General features: G+C 42.0%; 1 protein-coding gene across 27 annotated transcripts in view; it reads left to right on the plus strand.

The window, feature by feature from the left end:
- TENM4 (teneurin transmembrane protein 4) overlaps positions 1 to 18,136 on the plus strand; it is a 3,204,727-nt gene that overhangs the window by 2,528,484 nt on the left and 658,107 nt on the right. For 17 of the 27 annotated variants that reach the window (XM_078340117.1, XM_078340116.1, XM_078340118.1 and 14 more), the window contains one exon: positions 4,263 to 4,902. The exons of the other annotated variants lie outside the window; for them this stretch is intronic. In XM_078340117.1, the coding sequence (XP_078196243.1) occupies positions 4,884 to 4,902 (19 nt within the window). In that variant the 5' untranslated portion in view covers positions 4,263 to 4,883. The remainder of the gene's footprint in view (positions 1 to 4,262; positions 4,903 to 18,136) is intronic. 27 annotated transcript variants of the gene reach the window in all.

Here is an 18,136-nt window from a genome sequence, read left to right on the forward strand (position 1 = left end):
TTGTGGTTACAAATTCTATCTCCCGTGCGTTTTCATTTCTTGATCTGGCCCCTTCACCAGTAGCTCCCAAAACAAGTTCCTGAATGTATTTGGCCTATGCAGATAGCTTATCCAACATGCTATCTGTGGCTATCAAGTTTCCTGATGAACTTTTAAAGTTTATTTATGGTTTGTTTTCCTCTCAAAATTCCAAGATGTTTAAGGTCCAATCTTAATTCATCTATTTCCCAAGTATGTAATAGATGCTCCCTGTTTGAGGAAATAAATGAAGATGAAAGAAAATTAGAATTATGGGTACCTTCTTCATATCTGCTTATGTAAGCCTCACAGCAGTCCTATAAAGTTGTTATTTCTTCTATTTTTTTTTTTTTTTTGAGATAGAATTTCGCTCTTGTTCAGGCTGGAGTGCAGTGTCACAGGTCCGGCTCACCACAACCTCTCCCTCCTGGGTTCAATCTATTATCCTGCCTCAGCCTCCAGAGCAGCTGGGATTACAGGTGCCCACCACCACACCCAGCTAATTTTCTTAAATATTTTTAGTAGAGATGGGGTTTCACCATGTTGGCCAGGCTAGTCTCAAATTACTGACCTCAGGTGATCCACCTGCCTCGGCCTCCCAAAGTACTGGGATTATAGGCATGAGCCACCACACCTGGCCTATCTCCACATCTAGAAAACAAAAATTGAGGCCAAAGGTGAAGCAACTTACCCAGAATACGTAGTAACTAGCAGAGTGAGGGATAATGGCCTTAGACTTCTGGACTCCAAAGCTAGTGCTCACCTTCTATATTTCATTTCCTCTTGCTCCCCTTCCCTTTTTTTTCCACATTATTATTGTGCAAACAACATTGAAACAATAATAAAAGAAAACGGAAATACAGTCACCTTTCATAGCACCACTTCTAGCAAGTCAGCTGTTTCCATTCCACCCCCACCCCCGCATTCCCTATAGCCTCTTTCTTGCATATGTTTTCTGTAACAGCATTATTGAGATATAATTCACGTGCTATAAAATTTACACTTTTAAAGTGATAATTCCGTTTTTCTAGTCTATTCACAAAGTTGTGCAGCCATCACCACTATCTAACTTAAGAACATTTCATCACCCCAAAAGGAAACCCTGTACTCATTAGTAGTCCTTCCCCATACCCTGCTCCCCTCAGCCCTTGGCAACCACTCCACTAATCTACTTTCTCCCTCTTTATGGACTTGCCTGTTCTGAACATTTTTTATAAAAGGAATCATACAAGATGTTGCCTTTGGTTTTTTCATTTAGCATAATGTTTTCAAGGTTTATCCATGTTTCAGCATGAATCAATACTTGTTCCTGATACACCCACACCCATACCCACCCACACACACGCATATGCCACGTTTTGTTTATCCATTTATCAGTTGATGAGTATCAGGGTTATTTCCATTTTTAACTATTATGAATAACAATGCTATGAACATTTATGGACAAGTTTTTGTGTGGACATGAATTTCAGTTTTTTGGGATATATATCTAGCAGTGAGATTGCTAGGTCATATGGTAACTCTGTGATTAACATTTTTAGCAGCTGACAACCTATTTTCAAATGTAGCTGCACCATTTCACAATACCACCAGCAATGTATGACATTTCCAATTTTTTTTACATCATTTTCAATAGTTTTTATGTGACTTTTTTTATTTCCTTGTGGGTTTGAGTGGTATCTCATTGTGGCTTTGATTTAGGTTTCCCTAATGATGAATGATACTCGTTTTCTTATTGGCATCTTTTTCTCATCGGCTTTGGAGAAATATTTATTCAAGTCCTTTGCCTATTTTTAATTTGGGTTTTATGTTGCTTATTGTTGAGTTATAAGAGGTCTTTATATATTCTGGATACAATTCTCTGATACATAATTTGCTATTTTTTTCTCTCTCATTCTGTGAGTTGTCTTTTTACTCTCTTGATACTGTTCTTTGAAGCACAAAACCTTTTAATTTTGAAAGACTCCAGTGTATCTATATTGTTTCTTTTGTCATTTGTGTTTTTGGTGTCACATCTATGAAACCATCGCTTAATCCAAAGTCATGAAGATTTATTCCTATGTTTTCTATTAAGTTTTATATTTTTAGATCTACATGTGGATCTAGGATCTAATTTGAGTTTACCTTTGTATCTTGTGTGAGGTCTGGAGCAAACTTCATTCTTTTGCATGTGGATATTCAGTTATCTTGGCATCATTTACTGAAAAGACTTTCTTTCCTTATTGAATTGCCTTGGTACTCCTGTCAAAAATCAAATGACTATAAATGTGAGGGTTTATTTCAAGACTCTAAATTTGATTTCATTGATCTATATATGTACTCATATACCAGTACCACACTCTTGATTACTGTAGCTTCATAGTAAATTTTGACATTGACATGGGGTTCCTCCAACTTTGTTCTTCTTTTTAAAGATTATGCCAGTATTCTGTGTCCCTTGTATTTCCATATAAATTTCAAGATCCACTTGTAAATTTCTACCAAAAAATATATCAGCTTGGATTTTGGTAAGGAATACATTAAATCTATAAATAAATTTGGGGATTATTTTTATCCAAACAATATTAAATCTCCCAATTCACGAACATGGGATATCTTCCTATTTATTCAAGGCTGCTTCCATTTATTTCTAGGATGTTTTATAATATTTGGTATGTAAGTCTTTTACTTCTTTTGGTAAATTTCTTCTTAAAAACTTTATTCTTTTTGATGCTATTATAAATGTAATTGTTTTCTTGATTGCATTTTTGGATTGTTCATTGCTGTGTACACAAATAAAATGATTGTACAGTGATCTTGTATCCTTCAAACTTGCCAAACTTGTTTATTCTAATAGCTCTTTTGTGGATTCCCTAGGATTTTCTATATATAATACCTTGTCATTGGTGAGTAGCGAGAGTTTTATTCTTCATTTCTCCAATCTGAATGTCTTTTTTTTTCTTAACTAATTTTCCTGGTTACAACCTCTAGTACAATATTCAAGAAAGTGATGAGAGCAGACAACTTGCCTTCTTTTTCATCTTAGGGGGAAAGGTTTCAGTCTTTGCCATGAAGTACATTGTTAGTTGTGAGTGTTTGTAGATGGCCTTTATCAAGTTGAGTATTTCTTCTATTTAGTTTGTAGGTTTTTTGTCATGAAAAGATGTTAGATTTTTGTGAAATGCTTTTTCTATGTCTAATGACATAATCATGTGAGTTTTGTCTTTTATGGTCTTAATGTCGTATATTACAGTGATTGGTTTTTGTATGTTAAACCGACCTTGACTTCCTTGATAAATCCCACTTGGTCGTGGTGTATAGTTCTTTTTATATGTTGTTGGATTCATTTCAATGCTATTTTCTTGAAGATTTTTATATTTTTATAAATTTATGGGAGATATTCATTTGTTGTGTGTGTCTGTGTGTATGTGTATGTGTGATGTCTTTGATTTTTTTTTAATCAGAATAATGCTGGTCTCATAGAAGGAGTTGGGAAGGGTTCCCTCTTTTTTTATTTCTTGTAAGAATTTATAAAGGATTTGTGTTAATCTTGCCTATATTTTGGAAAACTGTAAAAGCTGGTGATGAGAACAAGACTTATGACAGCTTACAGTTACGCCTTATCATGTGCTTGTGTCAGAAAACAAACAAACAAAAACCTACAAATGCCAGAAACAACACTACACTGAAGTCTGAGAATTTCCTTATGGGCAGGGCAGTGAGTGGTCATTATGCCAGGCAAGGTACTTAATACTGGGACCCAGCCTGGGACAGAATGCTACAATTCTTGCTTGGTATTTTTTTTTTTTTCCATTTTTAAATATTCCCACACAAATGCCACTGAAGCAAAACTTTCTCCTTCATAATGGATAAGAGATTGGCCTCCGAACCACATGCTGAACAAGACCAATGCTTACACCATTATCTCCCTTATAATTCATCCTGTCTTCCTAGAAAATCAAAATATCCACAAGAATTAATAGCTTGGCATTCAGGTTAACAAAAGAATCGAGTGTTTGTTTTTGTTGTTTTTTTAACATGTAAAAATGAGGAAAGAATGTTGCTGGCTGAAACTGGTTAGAACAGAGAAGCAAGAGTATGCAGTTGCACCCTGGAGGCCAGAAGTTTCTCAGCAGTAAAGATAATGATGTCAGTCCCTGACCATTTCTAAAAGAGAGAGTTTTGAATTGTGGCCATTCATTTATTCAGCAGTCACTTCATTAATTCATTCAGCAATAATATATTAAGCTTCTTTCCTGTGCCAGGCCCTGTACTGGAGAATCTGGTCACACAGAAAGGAACCCATCTGCATCTCTGCTCCTAAGGGCCACCAAGTCTGACGGAGGATATTGGACTCTATACAAACAACTATTCCCAAGTATGATCAAGACTATAATACGGGCATAAAGGGGGCCACAGAAATGTAGAGACAGGAAAGATCATAGATAGACAATGTCAGAGGAAATGTGATCCACACAGAATCTTGAAAGATGTAGGACTCTGCCTAGTGGGAATGTGGGGCTGGGCCTTCCAGACCGAAGCAGAACCCGCAATTCAGTGAGAACAGAGTCTATCTGCATATTCAGAGACATACACAGGGCGCTAAGGCACAGCGCTGAATTCAAGAGACCCCAGAAGGCAAATTTTAAAGGACCTAAATGCTTTGTGAAGGAGTCTGGATTTTATCCTGGGACATTAAAGGTTTTTTGTTTGTTACCTCTGATACTGTCTTTTGTTGTTGCTTCTTGCATTCCCAGTTGACTCTTTCTCTGAGCTGAAATTCTACATCCATTAATGCCGGTCACCACCTTTTTATTATCCTTTAACATTTTAATCATAGTTGTTTTTTTAATTGCATTTTAGGTTTTGGGGTACGTGTGAAGAACATGCAAGGTTGTTGCACAGGTACACACATGGCAGTGTGATTTGCTGCCTTCCTCCCCATCACCTATATCTGGCACTTTTCTCCATGCTATCTCTCCCCAACTCCCCACCCCCACTGTCCCTCCCCTATTTCCCCCCAACAGACCCAGTGTGTGCTGCTCCCCTCCCTGTGTCCATGTGTTCTCATTATTCAACACCCATCTATAAGTGAGAACATGCAGTGTTTGATTTTCTGTTCTTGTGTCAGTTTGCTGAGAATGATGGTTTCCAGGTTCATCCATGTCCCTACAAAGGACCCAAAGTCATCATTTTTATGGCTGCATAGTATTCCATGGTGTATATGTACCACATATTTTCCCTGTCCAGTCTATCATCGATGGGCATTGGGGTTGGTTCCAGGTCTTTGCTATTGTAAACAGTGCTGCAATGAACATTCGTGTGCATGTGTCCTTGTAGTAGAATGATTTATAATCCTTTGGATATATACCCAGTAATGGGATTGCCGGGTCAAATGGAATTTCTATTTCTAAGGCCTTGAAGAATCCCCACACTGTCTTCCACAATGGTTGAACTAATTTACACTCCCACCAACAAGTGTAAAAATGTTCCTATTTCTCCACATCCTCTCCAGCATCTGTTGTCTCCAGATTTTTTAATGATCGCTGTTCTAACTGGCATGAAATGGTATCTCAATGTAGTTTTGATTTGCATTTTTCTAATGACAAGTGATGATGAGCATTTTTTCATATGTTTGTTGGCCTCATGTATGTCTTCTTTTATAAAGTGTCTGTTCATATCCTTTGCCCACTTTTGAATGGGCTAGTTTGTTTTTTTCCTGTAAATCTGTTTTAGTTCTTTGTAAATTCTGGATATCAGCCCTTTTGTCAGATGGGTAAACTGCAAAAATGTTTTCCCATTCTGTTAGTTGCCGATTAACTCTAATGATTGTTTCTTTTGCCGTGCAGAAGCTGCGGAGTTTGATTAGGTCCCATTTGTCTATTTTGGCTTTTGTTGCCAATGCTTTTGGTGTTTTGGTCATGAAGTCCTTGCCTATGCCTATGGTCTTGAATGGTTTTACCTAGATTTTCTTCTAGGGTTTTTATGGTGTTAGGTCTTATGTTTAAGTCTTTAATCCATCTGGAGTTAATTTTAGTGTAAGGTGTCAGGAGGGGTCCAGTTTCTGCTTTTTGCACATGGCTAGCCAGTTTTCTCAATACCATTTATTGATGTGTCAAAGACCAGGTGGTTGTAGATGTGTGGTGTTGCCTCCAAGGCCTTTGTTCTGTTCCATTGGTCTGTATCTCTATTTTGGTACAAGTACCATTCTGTTTTGATTACTGTAGCCTTGTAGTATAGTTTGAAGTCCGGAAGTGTGATGCCTCCCACTGTGTTCTTTTTATTTAGAATTGTCTTGGCTATGCGGACTCTCTTTTGGTTCCATATGAAGTTTGAGGTGGTTTTTTTTCCAGTTCTGTGAAGAAGGTCATTGGTAGCTTGATGGGGATAGCATTGAATCTGTAAATTACTTTCAGCAGTATGGCCATTTTCACAATATTGATTCTTCCTAACCATGAACATGGAATGTTTCTCCATCTGTTTGTGTCCTCTCTTATTTCATTGAGCAGTGGTTTATAGTTCTCCTTGAAGAGGTCCTTTATATTCCTTGTTCCTAGGTATTTTATTCTCTGAGTAGCAATTGTGAATGGCACTTCGTTCTTGATTTGGCTCTCTTTAAGTCTGCTATTGGTGTGTAGGAATGCTTGTGATTTTTGCACATTGGTTTTGTATCCCGAGACTTTGCTGAAGTTGCTTATCAGTTTCAGGAGATTTTGGGCTGAGACAACGGAGTCTTCTAAATATAAAATCATGTCATCTGCAAATAGAGACAATTTGACTTTCTCGTTCCCTATTTGAATACTCTTTATTTCTTTTTCTTGCCTGATTGCTCTGGCTAGAACTTCCAATATTATATTGAATAGGAGTGGTGAGAGAGGGCATCCTTGTCTAGTGCCAGATTTCAAAGGGAATGCTTCCAGTTTTTGCCCATTCAGTATGATATTGGCTGTGGGTTTGTTTTACAACAATAATAGCTTTTATTATTTGGAGATACGTTCCATCAATACCTAGTTTATTGAGGGTTTTTAGCATAAAAGGCTGTTGAATTTTGTCAAAGGCCTTCTCTGCATCAATTGATGTAATCATGTGGTTTTTGTCTGTGATTCTGGTTATGTGGTGAATTACATATATAGACCTGCGAATGTTGAACCAGCGTTGCATCCCCAGGATGAAGTCTACTTGATGATGGTGGATAAGCTTTTTGATGTGCTGTTGCAATCGGTTTGCCGATATTTTATTGAAGATTTTTGCATCTATGTTCATCATGGATATTGGCCTGAAGTTTTCTTTTCTTGCTGAATCTGCCAAGTTTTGGTATCAGGATGATGTTGGTCTCATAAAATGATTTGGAAAGGATTCCCTCTTTTTAGATTGTTTGGAATAGTTTCAGGAGGAATGGTACCAGCTCCTCTTTGTATGTCTGGTAGAATTTGGCTGTGAATCCATCTGGACCTGGGCTTTTTTTGATTGGTAGGCTCTTAATTGCTGCCTCAACTTCAGACCTTGTTATTGGTCTATTCAGGGTTTCAATTTCTTCCTGGTTTAGTCTTGGGAGGATGCAAGTGTCCAGGAATTTATCCATTTTTTTCTATGTTTACTGGTTTATGTGCATAGAGTTGTTTGTAATAATCTCTGATGATGGTTTGTATTTCTGTGGAATCTGTGGTGAAATCCCCTTTATTGTTTTTTATTGCATCTATTTGATTCTTCTCTCTTTTCTTTTTTATTAATCTGGCTAGTGGTCTATTTTGTTGATCTTTTTGAAAAAGACCAGGTCCTGGATTTATTGATTTTTTTGAAGGGTTTTTTGTGTCTCTATCTCCTTCAGTTCTGCTCTGATCTTAGTTATTTCTTGTATTCTGCTAGGTTTTGAGTTTTTTTTTTATCTTGCTCCTGTAGCTCTTTCAATTTTGATGATAGGGTGTAAATTTTAGATCTCTCCTTGCTTCTCATGTGGGCATTTATTGTTATATACTTTCCTCTAGAGACTGCTTTAAATGTGTCCCAGAGATTCTGGTATGTTGTGTCTTCATTCTCATTGGTTTCGAAGAACCTCTTTACTTCTGCCTTCATTTCATTGTTTATCCAGTCAACATTCAAGAGCCAGTTGTTTAGTTTCCATGAAGTTGTGTGGTTCTGAGTTAGTTTCTGAATTCTGAGTTCTAACCTGATTGCACTGTGGTCTGAGAGACCATTTTTTATGATTTCCATTCTCTTGCATTTGCTGAGGAGTGATTTACTTCCAATTACGTGGTCAATTTTAGAGTAGGTGTGATGTGGTGCTGAGAAGAATGTATATCCTGTGGATTTGGGGTGGAGAGTTCTGTAAATGTCAATTAGGTTTGTTTGATCCAGGTCTGAGTTCAAGTCCTGGATATCCTTGTTAATTTTCTGTCTTGTTGATCTGTCTAATATTGACAGTGGGTGTTAAAGGAGTGTTAAAGTCTCCCACTATTATTGTGTTGGAGTCTAAGTCTCTTTGTAAGTGATTAAGAACTTGCTTTATGTATCTGGGTGCTCCTGTATTGGGTGCATATGTATTCAGGATAGTTAGCTCTTCTTGTTGCATTGATCCTTTTACCATTATGTAATGTCCTTCTTTGTCTCTTTTGATCTTTGTTGGTTTAAAGTCTATTTAGTCTGAGATGAGAATTGCAACTCCTACTTTTTTTTTTTTTTTTTTTTTTTTTTTTGCTCTCCATTTGCTTGGTAAATCTTCCCCCATCCCTTTATTTTGAGCCTTTGCGTATCCTTGCATGTGAGATGGGTTTCCTGGATACAGCACACTCATGGGTTTTGGCTTTTTATCCAATTTTCCAGTCTGTGTCTTTTGATTGGGGCATTTAGCCCATTTACATTTAGAGTTAATATTAAGTGTGAATTGTATCCTGCCATTTTGATGCTAGCTGGCTGTTTTGCCCATTACTTGATGCAGTTCCTTCATTGTGTCAATGCTCTTTACCATTTGGTATGTTTTTGCAGTGACTGGTACTGGGTGTTCCTTTCCATGTTTAGTGCCTCTTTCAGGATCTCTTGTAAAGCAGGCCTGGTGGTGATGGAATCTCTGGGTAACTGCTTGTTCATAAAAGATTTTATTTCTCCTTCACTTATGAAGCTTAGTTTGGCTGGATATGAAATTCTGGGTTGAAAGTTCTTTTCTTTAAGGATGTTGAATATTAGCCCCCACTCTCTTCTGGCTTGTAGGGTTTCTGCTGAGAGATCTGCTGTGAGTCTGATGGGCTTCCCTTTGTGGGTAACCCGACCTTTCTCTCTGGTTGCCTTTAGCATTTTCTCATTCATTTCAACCTTGGTGAATCTGATGATTATGTGCTTTGGGGTTGCTCTTCTTGCAAAATATCTTTGCGGTATTCTCTGTATTTCCTGGACTTGAATATTGGCCTGCCTTCCTAGGTTGGGGAAGTTTTCCTGAATAATATCCTGAAGATTATTTTCCAGCTTGGATTCATTCTCTTTGTCACATTCAGGTACACCTATCAAATGTAGATTAGGTGTCTTCACATAGTCCCATATTTCTTGGAGACTTTGTTCATTCCTTTTTACCATTTTTTCTCTAATTCTACCTTCTCATTTTATTTTATTCAGTTGATATTCGACCTCTGATATCCTTTCTTCTGCTTGGTCAATTTGGCTGTTGAAACTTGTGTATGCTTCACGAAGTTCTCGTGTTGTGTTTTTCAGCTCCATTGATTCACTTATATTCCTCTCTAAGGTGTTTATTCTTGTTAGCATTTCATCAGATCTTTTTTCAAGGTTCTTAATTTCTTTGCAGTGGGTTAGAACATGTTCTTTTAGCTCAGAGAAGTTTCTTATTAACCACCTTCTGAAGCCTGTTACTGTCAACTGATCACATTCATTCTCCATCCAGCCTTGTTCCCTTGCTGGTGAGGAGTTGTGATCCCTTGTAGGAGGAGAGGTGTTCTGGCTTTGCGTGTTTTCATCCTTTTTGCACTGGTTTCTTCCCATCTTTGTGGATTATGTACCTGTCATCTTTGTAGTTGTTGACTTTCAGATTAGGTCTCTGAGTGGACGTTCAGTTTGTTGATGATGAAGTTATTTCTTTCTGTTTCTTAGTTTTCCTTCTAACAGTCAGGCCCCTCTGCTGTAGGACTGCTGAGGTCCACTCCAGGCCCTGCTTGCCTGGGGACCACCTACAGTGGCTACAGAACAGTAAGGATTGCTGCCAGTTTCTTATTCTGCTATTTTTGTCCCAGGATTCCCACCAGATGTCAGTCTGTGCTCTCCTTTATGAGGTGACTCTTTGGACATACAGGGGTCAGGGAGCTGCTTGAGGAGACAGTCTGTCCTTTTTAGGAGCTCAAATGCTGAGCTATGAGCTCCATTGTTCATTCAGAACTGCTGGGCAGGTATGTTTAAGTCTGCTACAGCAGAACTCATAAATGCCGTTTTCTTTTCCCCCAGGTGCTCTGTTCCAGGGAGTTAGGGCTTTATTTGTAAGTTTCTGTCATGCTGCTGCCTTTGTTCAGGGCTGCCCTGGCCAGCAAGGAGGCAGCCTAGTCACTGTCTGCCTGCAGAGGCTTTGCTGAGCTGCTGTGGGCTCCACCCAGCTGCTGTGTGAACTTCCCTGCAGTCCTGTTTATATGTGTGTAGTTAGAACTGCCTCCGCAATGGCAGCCCACCTCTGTAATGGCGGACTGCCTCAGCAATGGCGGATTACCTCCGTAGTGGTGGACTGCCTTGGTAATGGCAGATGCCTCTCCCCCACAGAGCTGTAATGTCCCAGGTTCAGCTGTGCTTGCTGTGAAACTCTCAATCCAGAGCATTTCAGATTGCTGTTTTTCTTTGGGGGTGGGAGTAGCTGAACCTGATCACTTGGCTCCCTGCCTCAGACCCCGTTTTTTCTTTTTCAGTTGAATTGGCGACTCTGTCTCCCAGGTGTTCCAGTCGCCTGTTGAAAAGGTGCCGGGATCCTTGTGATTTCCCGTGTAGTGACTTACTGCTCTGGCTTAAACAGCTGCACTGAGATTCCTGGTGCTTTTTGCCCAGGAATCTACTGGCCTGGCTCTGTGTTTCAGTCCCCTTTTTTGTCCGTCGAATGGGCGACTCTGTTTCCCAGGAGCTCCAATCACCAGCTAAAATGGTGCCTGGACCTGTGTATTTTGTTTGGAGACCCGCTGCACCAGCTAAAACAGCTACACTGGCAACCTGTGGGGCTCCTCCGCTTAGGAATCTCCTGGTCTGTGGACAATAAAAATCCATCTGGAAATGTGGCCTCCACTCACCCTCCATGCTTTCACTGGGACCTGCAATCCTGAGCTGCTTCTAATTTGCCGTCTTAGATCTGTCTCGACATTAAAGGTTTTAATGGTTTGGGACCCATTTCTAGAAGCTGTCATGCCAGAGAGTCAGACTTGATACGATATTTGGTGACAAAGGCCATTGTAGCCCTTGGAGAATTGTCCTTAGATGGGATGCAGGCCTCCTGGGGATTTGTCATCAAGCATATCCTCCCTAGGGGCCTATCTTCCCTCTATGGCCCGACAGAGGCCACCCCAGATCACCAAGGTCACCAATAAAAATTTTGAATTCTGATCTTGGCTATGATTTCCAAAACTGGGGCAGATAACTATGAATTTCACTTTCTCAGTGATAAAATAAGGATGTTGATGCCTGCTTCCTAGGGTTGTCATGATAAGTTAAAACTAAAAAAGCATTCTCCAAAAACTTTCAAGAATCTGGACTGATCTAAAGATATACCCATGTGTTATGAAAGTAAGACTATCAATGTTGTGAGCTACACAGACCTGGGTTCAAAGCCCATCTCTCCCACTGGCTGCTTGACCGTAGACAAATAAGTTAACTCTCTGAGTCTCCATGTCTTCCTCTGTGAAATAAAAATGATCATAATACCTCCCTGTGGGGGTTGCTGAGAGGAGTAAGTATAATGATCCCTGTGCTGTTCCCGGGCATATCAAAGGTGCTAAGGAGTTGCCTTTGAGTTTGAATGTGAACAAGGGAGCTCCCGGAAGGCTGAGCTGCATCTCCTTCATCTCTATGTGCAGAGCCTAATGCCATTATTTGACACCTAAAGACAGCCCAATGTTTTTGTAGTTGGATTCATTTGCAACTCTCAACCCTTTACTCATTCCAGGTTTCTGTCCAGTGGAAAAAAGAATTGACTGTGACCTTTTAGAAATCTAAATAAATCAATAAAGAAAAAAGATGTTAAATCATCTTATTTTATGTGTTTATTTTACCGAGTGGGCCAACCAGATATTAATTAGTTTGGGCTTCCCTAAGGTAGCAGGTAGGGCCCACAGCTCCTGCTCCCACTAACCCAGCCTGGCTGTCCCAGATTTTCTAGCTGAAAGGTAGACCAGCATCTCTTTCACATTGGGGAGTTAGAGAGTTGAACCTGGGAGAGATGTGTCCTTAATGATGTTTCTTACCCAGGGGCCTCTCAAGAAAAGAGCATCAGGAGGGTTAATTGGGACAGGTGGCTACAGGAGTCCTAGACCAGAAGGCAGGGACATGGAGAGATGAGAATTATGGTCTCCTATGTGTCTCGGGGCCAGGCACGGGTGATTTCAGGAGCTGTAAAGCAAGTATAGTACAGTCTTTGCTCTGGCTCGCATCGATCCCTATGTGGTTCCCATGTGTGGCATCTACTGCTTCCGCTGTTCCCCCTCAAATAGGAGGGGGCAAGCCAAGGGACTTACAAAACCCAGAGCCAGGCCCTGGAACTGTGGTACCACCTTGCTAGGCCTCTACCAACTTCACTTACTGGGTGCCAGGCACTGGGATGAGTGGGCTATGCCTGCCCCCTGGAGCCACTTGCTGTGGAGAGATGGCCACAGAATGAGGAAGGAAGGTCTTTGGGAGCCCTTTGGAGCCCTTTGGAACCTGCAGTGAACTCCGACTTGGGAAGAGAGGGAAGGAGAGGGAAAAGCTGGGTAAACTACAGAGGAGTGGTGTCTTCAGCTATTAATAATGCTATAACAAAATACTTGAGATTGGGTAATTTATAAAGAACAAATATATTTCTCACAGTTCTAGAGACTGGAAGTCCAAGATCAAGATGCAACAGGTTTGATTTTTGGTGAGGGCTTGGTCTCTGCTTTCGAAATTGGTACCTTTTTACTGCCATAGCCTCTGGAGGGGAGGAACTCTGTGCCCTCAAATGGCAGAAGGGAAAGGAGAGACAACAAAAGGGGGCCTAGCTAGTTCCCTGCAGCCCTTTTATAAGGCACTAATCCATTCACAAGGATATCACCTTCTAAGGTCACAACTCTTAATACTGTTGTATTAAGAATTAAGTTTCAAAACAAATTTTGGAGAGGATTTGAACCATAGCAAGAAGATATTTGATATGCATCTGAAAGGATGAAAAAGCTCACCAGACAGAAAAGGATGCAGAGGGAAAGTTTTCATAAAGTCCCTGAGATCTGGAAGGCCCTGGAGTCTGGAGAAATGGGGAGAGGTTCAATGGAACGGGAATAAAGAATAGAGAGGCAGGCATGGGGAAGCAGGATAGGACATGAGGTAGGAAGACAGGTTCTGTCCCTGGAAGGAGTATGGACATAATACTCTGGGTGGCAGAGAGACACATAGAGAGACCAAGTACGGTTGGCCTGCAATAGCCCTGAATCAATTCATTACATACTTATTGATGAAGCTGTACTAGGTGCTCCCACCTTGCTGGGCTCTGGGGATCCAACAGTAAAGAAGTCAGACTTGACCCTGAGAAAGTTGACACTTCATCTCCCTGCCTGCCTGCCTGCCTTCCTCCTTAACACCACCTTACCTGTTGCTACTCTCAGAAGATTGTAAGCTCTCAAAGGACTGTGTTACTCACCTGCCTGGAGTATTCTCTCCAAGGCCTTCTGGGAAGAAGGTGATGAGGAAACAGCTGTGAAAATGAACATATTGACACTTTAGGGAGTTCTGAGATCATTGGATTGGAAATCCTCCGGAGCTGGTGCTCAGCAAGGGAGTCCTGATTATGGTAAACTTTCAGCTAATAGAGACTACCCTCCATGGCCCCAATATGTGCCTGGTATGTCTGGAATATGCAGGCATCTGAAGGTGTAAACACCTGTGCATGTGCCTGCTCTGCGGACATGTGTGTCTGGGCTCAGAGGTGCATGTTGGGTGCTGCTGTGTCATGGGCCCTGTGTGCTTATCTGAGTCTGCACATGTGCCATGCCTGTGAGATTCCCCTTTTGGCTCTGTTGGTTTCTGGAGGATGAAGAACCCCAGCTTCACCTTGAAAACAATCCTGTTGTTTGTGATTTCCTGATAGTGACAGTGTCACCACGCTTGCCTGTCACTCATGAACATGTACACACATACCCAGCACCACTCGGGAGCCGCAAGCTCTGTGAATTCCTGAGAGACTGCCATGGGCCACTTGAGTGGCTCACTAATGGGCTAGCTTTTTTCCTCAGAGAAATAGTCCAGGAAAGGTTTCTGGAAATGAAATTTCAGCATCAGTCTAACATCAATAAGATACAACAAAGATTACATGGCAAGAATTCCGGTGCTTCTGCTGACGCTGCTTTGATGGGAAAGCTCCTCCGATGTCTGGAGTCTGGGAAGAGGGTTCTTTCAAGAGGTTCTTAGCAGTTTCTGCTGGCTTCCCCATAGCAAGCAGCCCTGGTCTTTCGTCTCTGGCCTTTAATCACAATGCTGATAGCAAGGCCAGGAAGGGTGCCTTTCTTCAGGTGCCGAAATATAAGCTAGTAGGACCATCATCAAATTGACAAGTCAGTCCATTTGTCCGGCCAGTCTGATTTTCCTGATGGAGACAAGCTTATAACATTGTGTTTCTAGACTCAATCAGCTATTTTCATTGACTCTCTTCCTTTCTCAGTGAATGGCCTTGCCAACCACTTAGGCATCACCAACTCCTAAGTCCCCGTACCTGCAATCCTCATTGGAACAAGGTGCGAAAATAAGCAGTGGAATAAAATCAATACCTGCTGTTTCCCCGTGTATTGCCAGTCACTCCAAATCTATACACTCTCTCTCAAATCTGCTTTCTCTTTCTTCTCTGAGTGAATCTGAGAAGCCAGGAGGACCTTGTTTATGCTGCGCTGCCTCAGGCACAATTAGCATTTTTGTTCTCTTTTACTTAGTAGAGAGGAGTTGCAAGACAGTGAGATCTCAGCAGGAAGGCTCCTTAGGGGACCTTCTGGTCAGTACACATTCGGTTTGCTCTCTGCTCTCACCTCATGCCACCAGGCTCATTTCAAGCTGCATTGCTGGGCTAATATGGTAAGAACTAGCCATCAAAATAAAGAAGACCCTCAGAAAACAATGCAGACTCCAAGAGTCAGGGCCAAAAGCACCTTTGGGTTTTATCTGCACCCCTGTTTTCTAGGTGGAAAAACCAAGGCTCAGACAGGCCTAATAAGTTACTCCAAGACAGCAGCAGGCCCCCAGTTCATATCTCCTCACTGCTAAATCAGCACTTTGCTTCCCTGCCCCTAACTATGGACCATGCAGAAGTAGCACTTAAACCATCTTCAAAAGATTTTCTGCCAGTGTTGAAGCAAACAGACCTGATGACATGGTGAAAAGCAAGGGCTTGGGAGTCACAAAGCTCTGGGTTCAAATCCCATCTTTGCATTGACTAACCATTGTCAGGGGGCAACTTACTTTCACTTCTTTGAGCCTCAGTGCCTCATCTGTAAAATAGGGATAATAATTCTACCTCTCTCATACGGCTGTTGTAAAGATACAATGAAATCATGTACATGAAATCCTTAGCAGTGTACCTAGCTCAGAGTAAATCAACAACTGTTAGTGCCCCCTCTATCTGGAAGCTGACAAATTCAATTAACCAGAACCACCCATCCTCATCCCGACGCCCTGCCCATTTTCCAAAACCCCTGTTTGCAGAATCATAAATTTTGTGTCTGAAAAGGAGTTCCATAAATCACCTGGCACAGCCCCTGGTAGCAGAGCTCTCTCTGTATCTGGCTCAGTGTGTTCCGCAGTCTTCTGCTGGCTCAGCCTGCCTCACTCCTTACTGTAAGCAGAAGAATTCCCACCAACACAGCCAAAAAAAGGGGGGAATAATGCTGTCAGTGGATTCTACAAAAGGGCTAATATTAGTAGGGCAGGAGGATTGGGGGTGGGGTGTACCTATATTTAGAAACCCTTTCCTGAGGCAGCAGAAGTTAGGGGGATGGAGGGAGGGGTGGTTGCCAGGAGTGGGCAGAGCAGCTGGGTTAGGTCTCCCCTCCTCTCTGTTGGGTGACTTCCTTCTCCCCAGGAAGTAGAGGCAGAGAAAAAAGGCTGCTGGGAGGGAGAGGAAGCTGCAGAGGGTGCCCCCAAAGCAGCAAGGAGTATGGCAGTGCTAGAGGCCCCCAAAGTCTCCTATAAGGACAACAGGGTCATTGGAACCTAGCATTATAGAGGACTGGAAGGGTGTTTCTGAAACCTTCTACTCCAAGATGGGATCCAAAAAGCATGTTTCTGGCTGTGTCTTCCCGGAAAGGCCTTGGATAAAGGCCCGGGCATCAGGGGGCTTTGGGCTTGGTCTAGAAGAAAGATGCATGCCTAATGTATCCCTAATAGCAGCTCTTTGCACATTCTCCTGCCACCATCAAAACATCTGCACTTTCTTTCTCTGCTTATAAACTCATCTTGGGTCTCCAGGGTCCCGCCCTGTGAATACTTCCTGCCTCCTGGAGACCCTGCTAGCCTGTGCAAATTAGAAAACAGTGCCCTTCTTCCAGGCAGACATAGCCCTGCACCAGGGCACGAGGCTGGGTGAGCAGAGTGCGAGCTGGCTTTCAGGTCTCATTTACTCTATAGCAGGCCCTGGTGTGCAGGGCACAACCTAAACAACCACACATCGTGGCCCTGATACTCCTCCTGCAGCTGTGTCCCCCGGTGCTGCATGGCCCTCCTGTCCTCCTCTCTTATACAGTATGCCATTAGCATGTGAAGGCCACAGCATACCAGATAGGTATACTTGGTGACAGCTTTGGGGCTGAATGAAATGGCCAGTGGCCTGAGGTCCAGTCTTCTAGGTAGTATAGCAGGATAATTCTCAGCAAGGATCCTTCCCACATCAGGTCTCAATTTTCCTGCCCTTAAAATTAGGAGGATGGATGAGATGCTCTCCAGGGTCTCTTTCAGCTTTACAGTCTATTTATCTGCTCGTTTTAAGGTGGCATAAGATATAATCAGAAAAGCATGTGTGCTCTACCTTCCCCCCACATAAAACCCATATGATCCAAAAGAAATAGAAATTACTTTTGATTTACTCATGGTTTGGTGTTGCTTTTATTTGCTCCCCTCTGCTGGGACTTAGGCTGGACCAGGAGGCCTGTCTATACAGGATGCTAAGGATTACCTGTCACCCAGGGAGAACCAGCCTCAACTCCTATGTGCCCTCAGGCTGCGCCTGCAGTTATGGGAGTATGCTGTGCCTGGGTCTGGAAGTTTCACCCACTGAGGCTTGCAACACTTGAACAAGTCTGCAGTGGACTGAATGCCTGTTTTCTAGCATCATGTCACTGTTTTGAAGTGGTTACTGGGCTGCATTTTCTGTCTTCCTTTTTCTGCCTTGGAGAAATGTGCAGGAATCAGGGAAGGCCTGGGGAATGGAGACGAGGCCAGCAGGAAAATGAGGAAACCGAGGGTGTAAGTACCTGCCTGGTGGCGCTGTATTGCTCTCAATTGGTTTGCTTGTTTGCAAGCCGGAGGGCAGCAGTGTCTTCTCACCTGCAGAGTGCAAAGCACATTTCTAGGCTGGCACAGAAGGACATTTGCCCCACTTTGCCTGCAGGCACCTTTTACACATAAATAACTGGCAGCCAAACTTTGCAGGTGAGATGTTTACATGTGGCTTGCGTCTGAGACGCAGAGGCATGTGCGTGCACACACAGACACACACAAATGTTGAAGGATTAAACACACACACACACACACCCCACTCACACACACCCCGCTCACACATACCCAGCACCTTCCAATTTCTTTGAGGATTGTTTATTCCCATGAGCAGATGGTAACTTGGTCATCTTTAGAGTCAGAGAATGTCAGGGCTGAAAGGAATGTAGGAGATTCTTCAGTCTGTCAGAGTTCAAACTTTTACTGACCACAAAGACATCTTCAAATAAAGTTTTACAGGGATCCAAAGTGT

The sequence above is a fragment of the Callithrix jacchus genome, chromosome 10 (genome assembly GCF_049354715.1).
Source record: "Callithrix jacchus isolate 240 chromosome 10, calJac240_pri, whole genome shotgun sequence".
Lineage (NCBI taxonomy): Eukaryota > Metazoa > Chordata > Mammalia > Primates > Cebidae > Callithrix > Callithrix jacchus.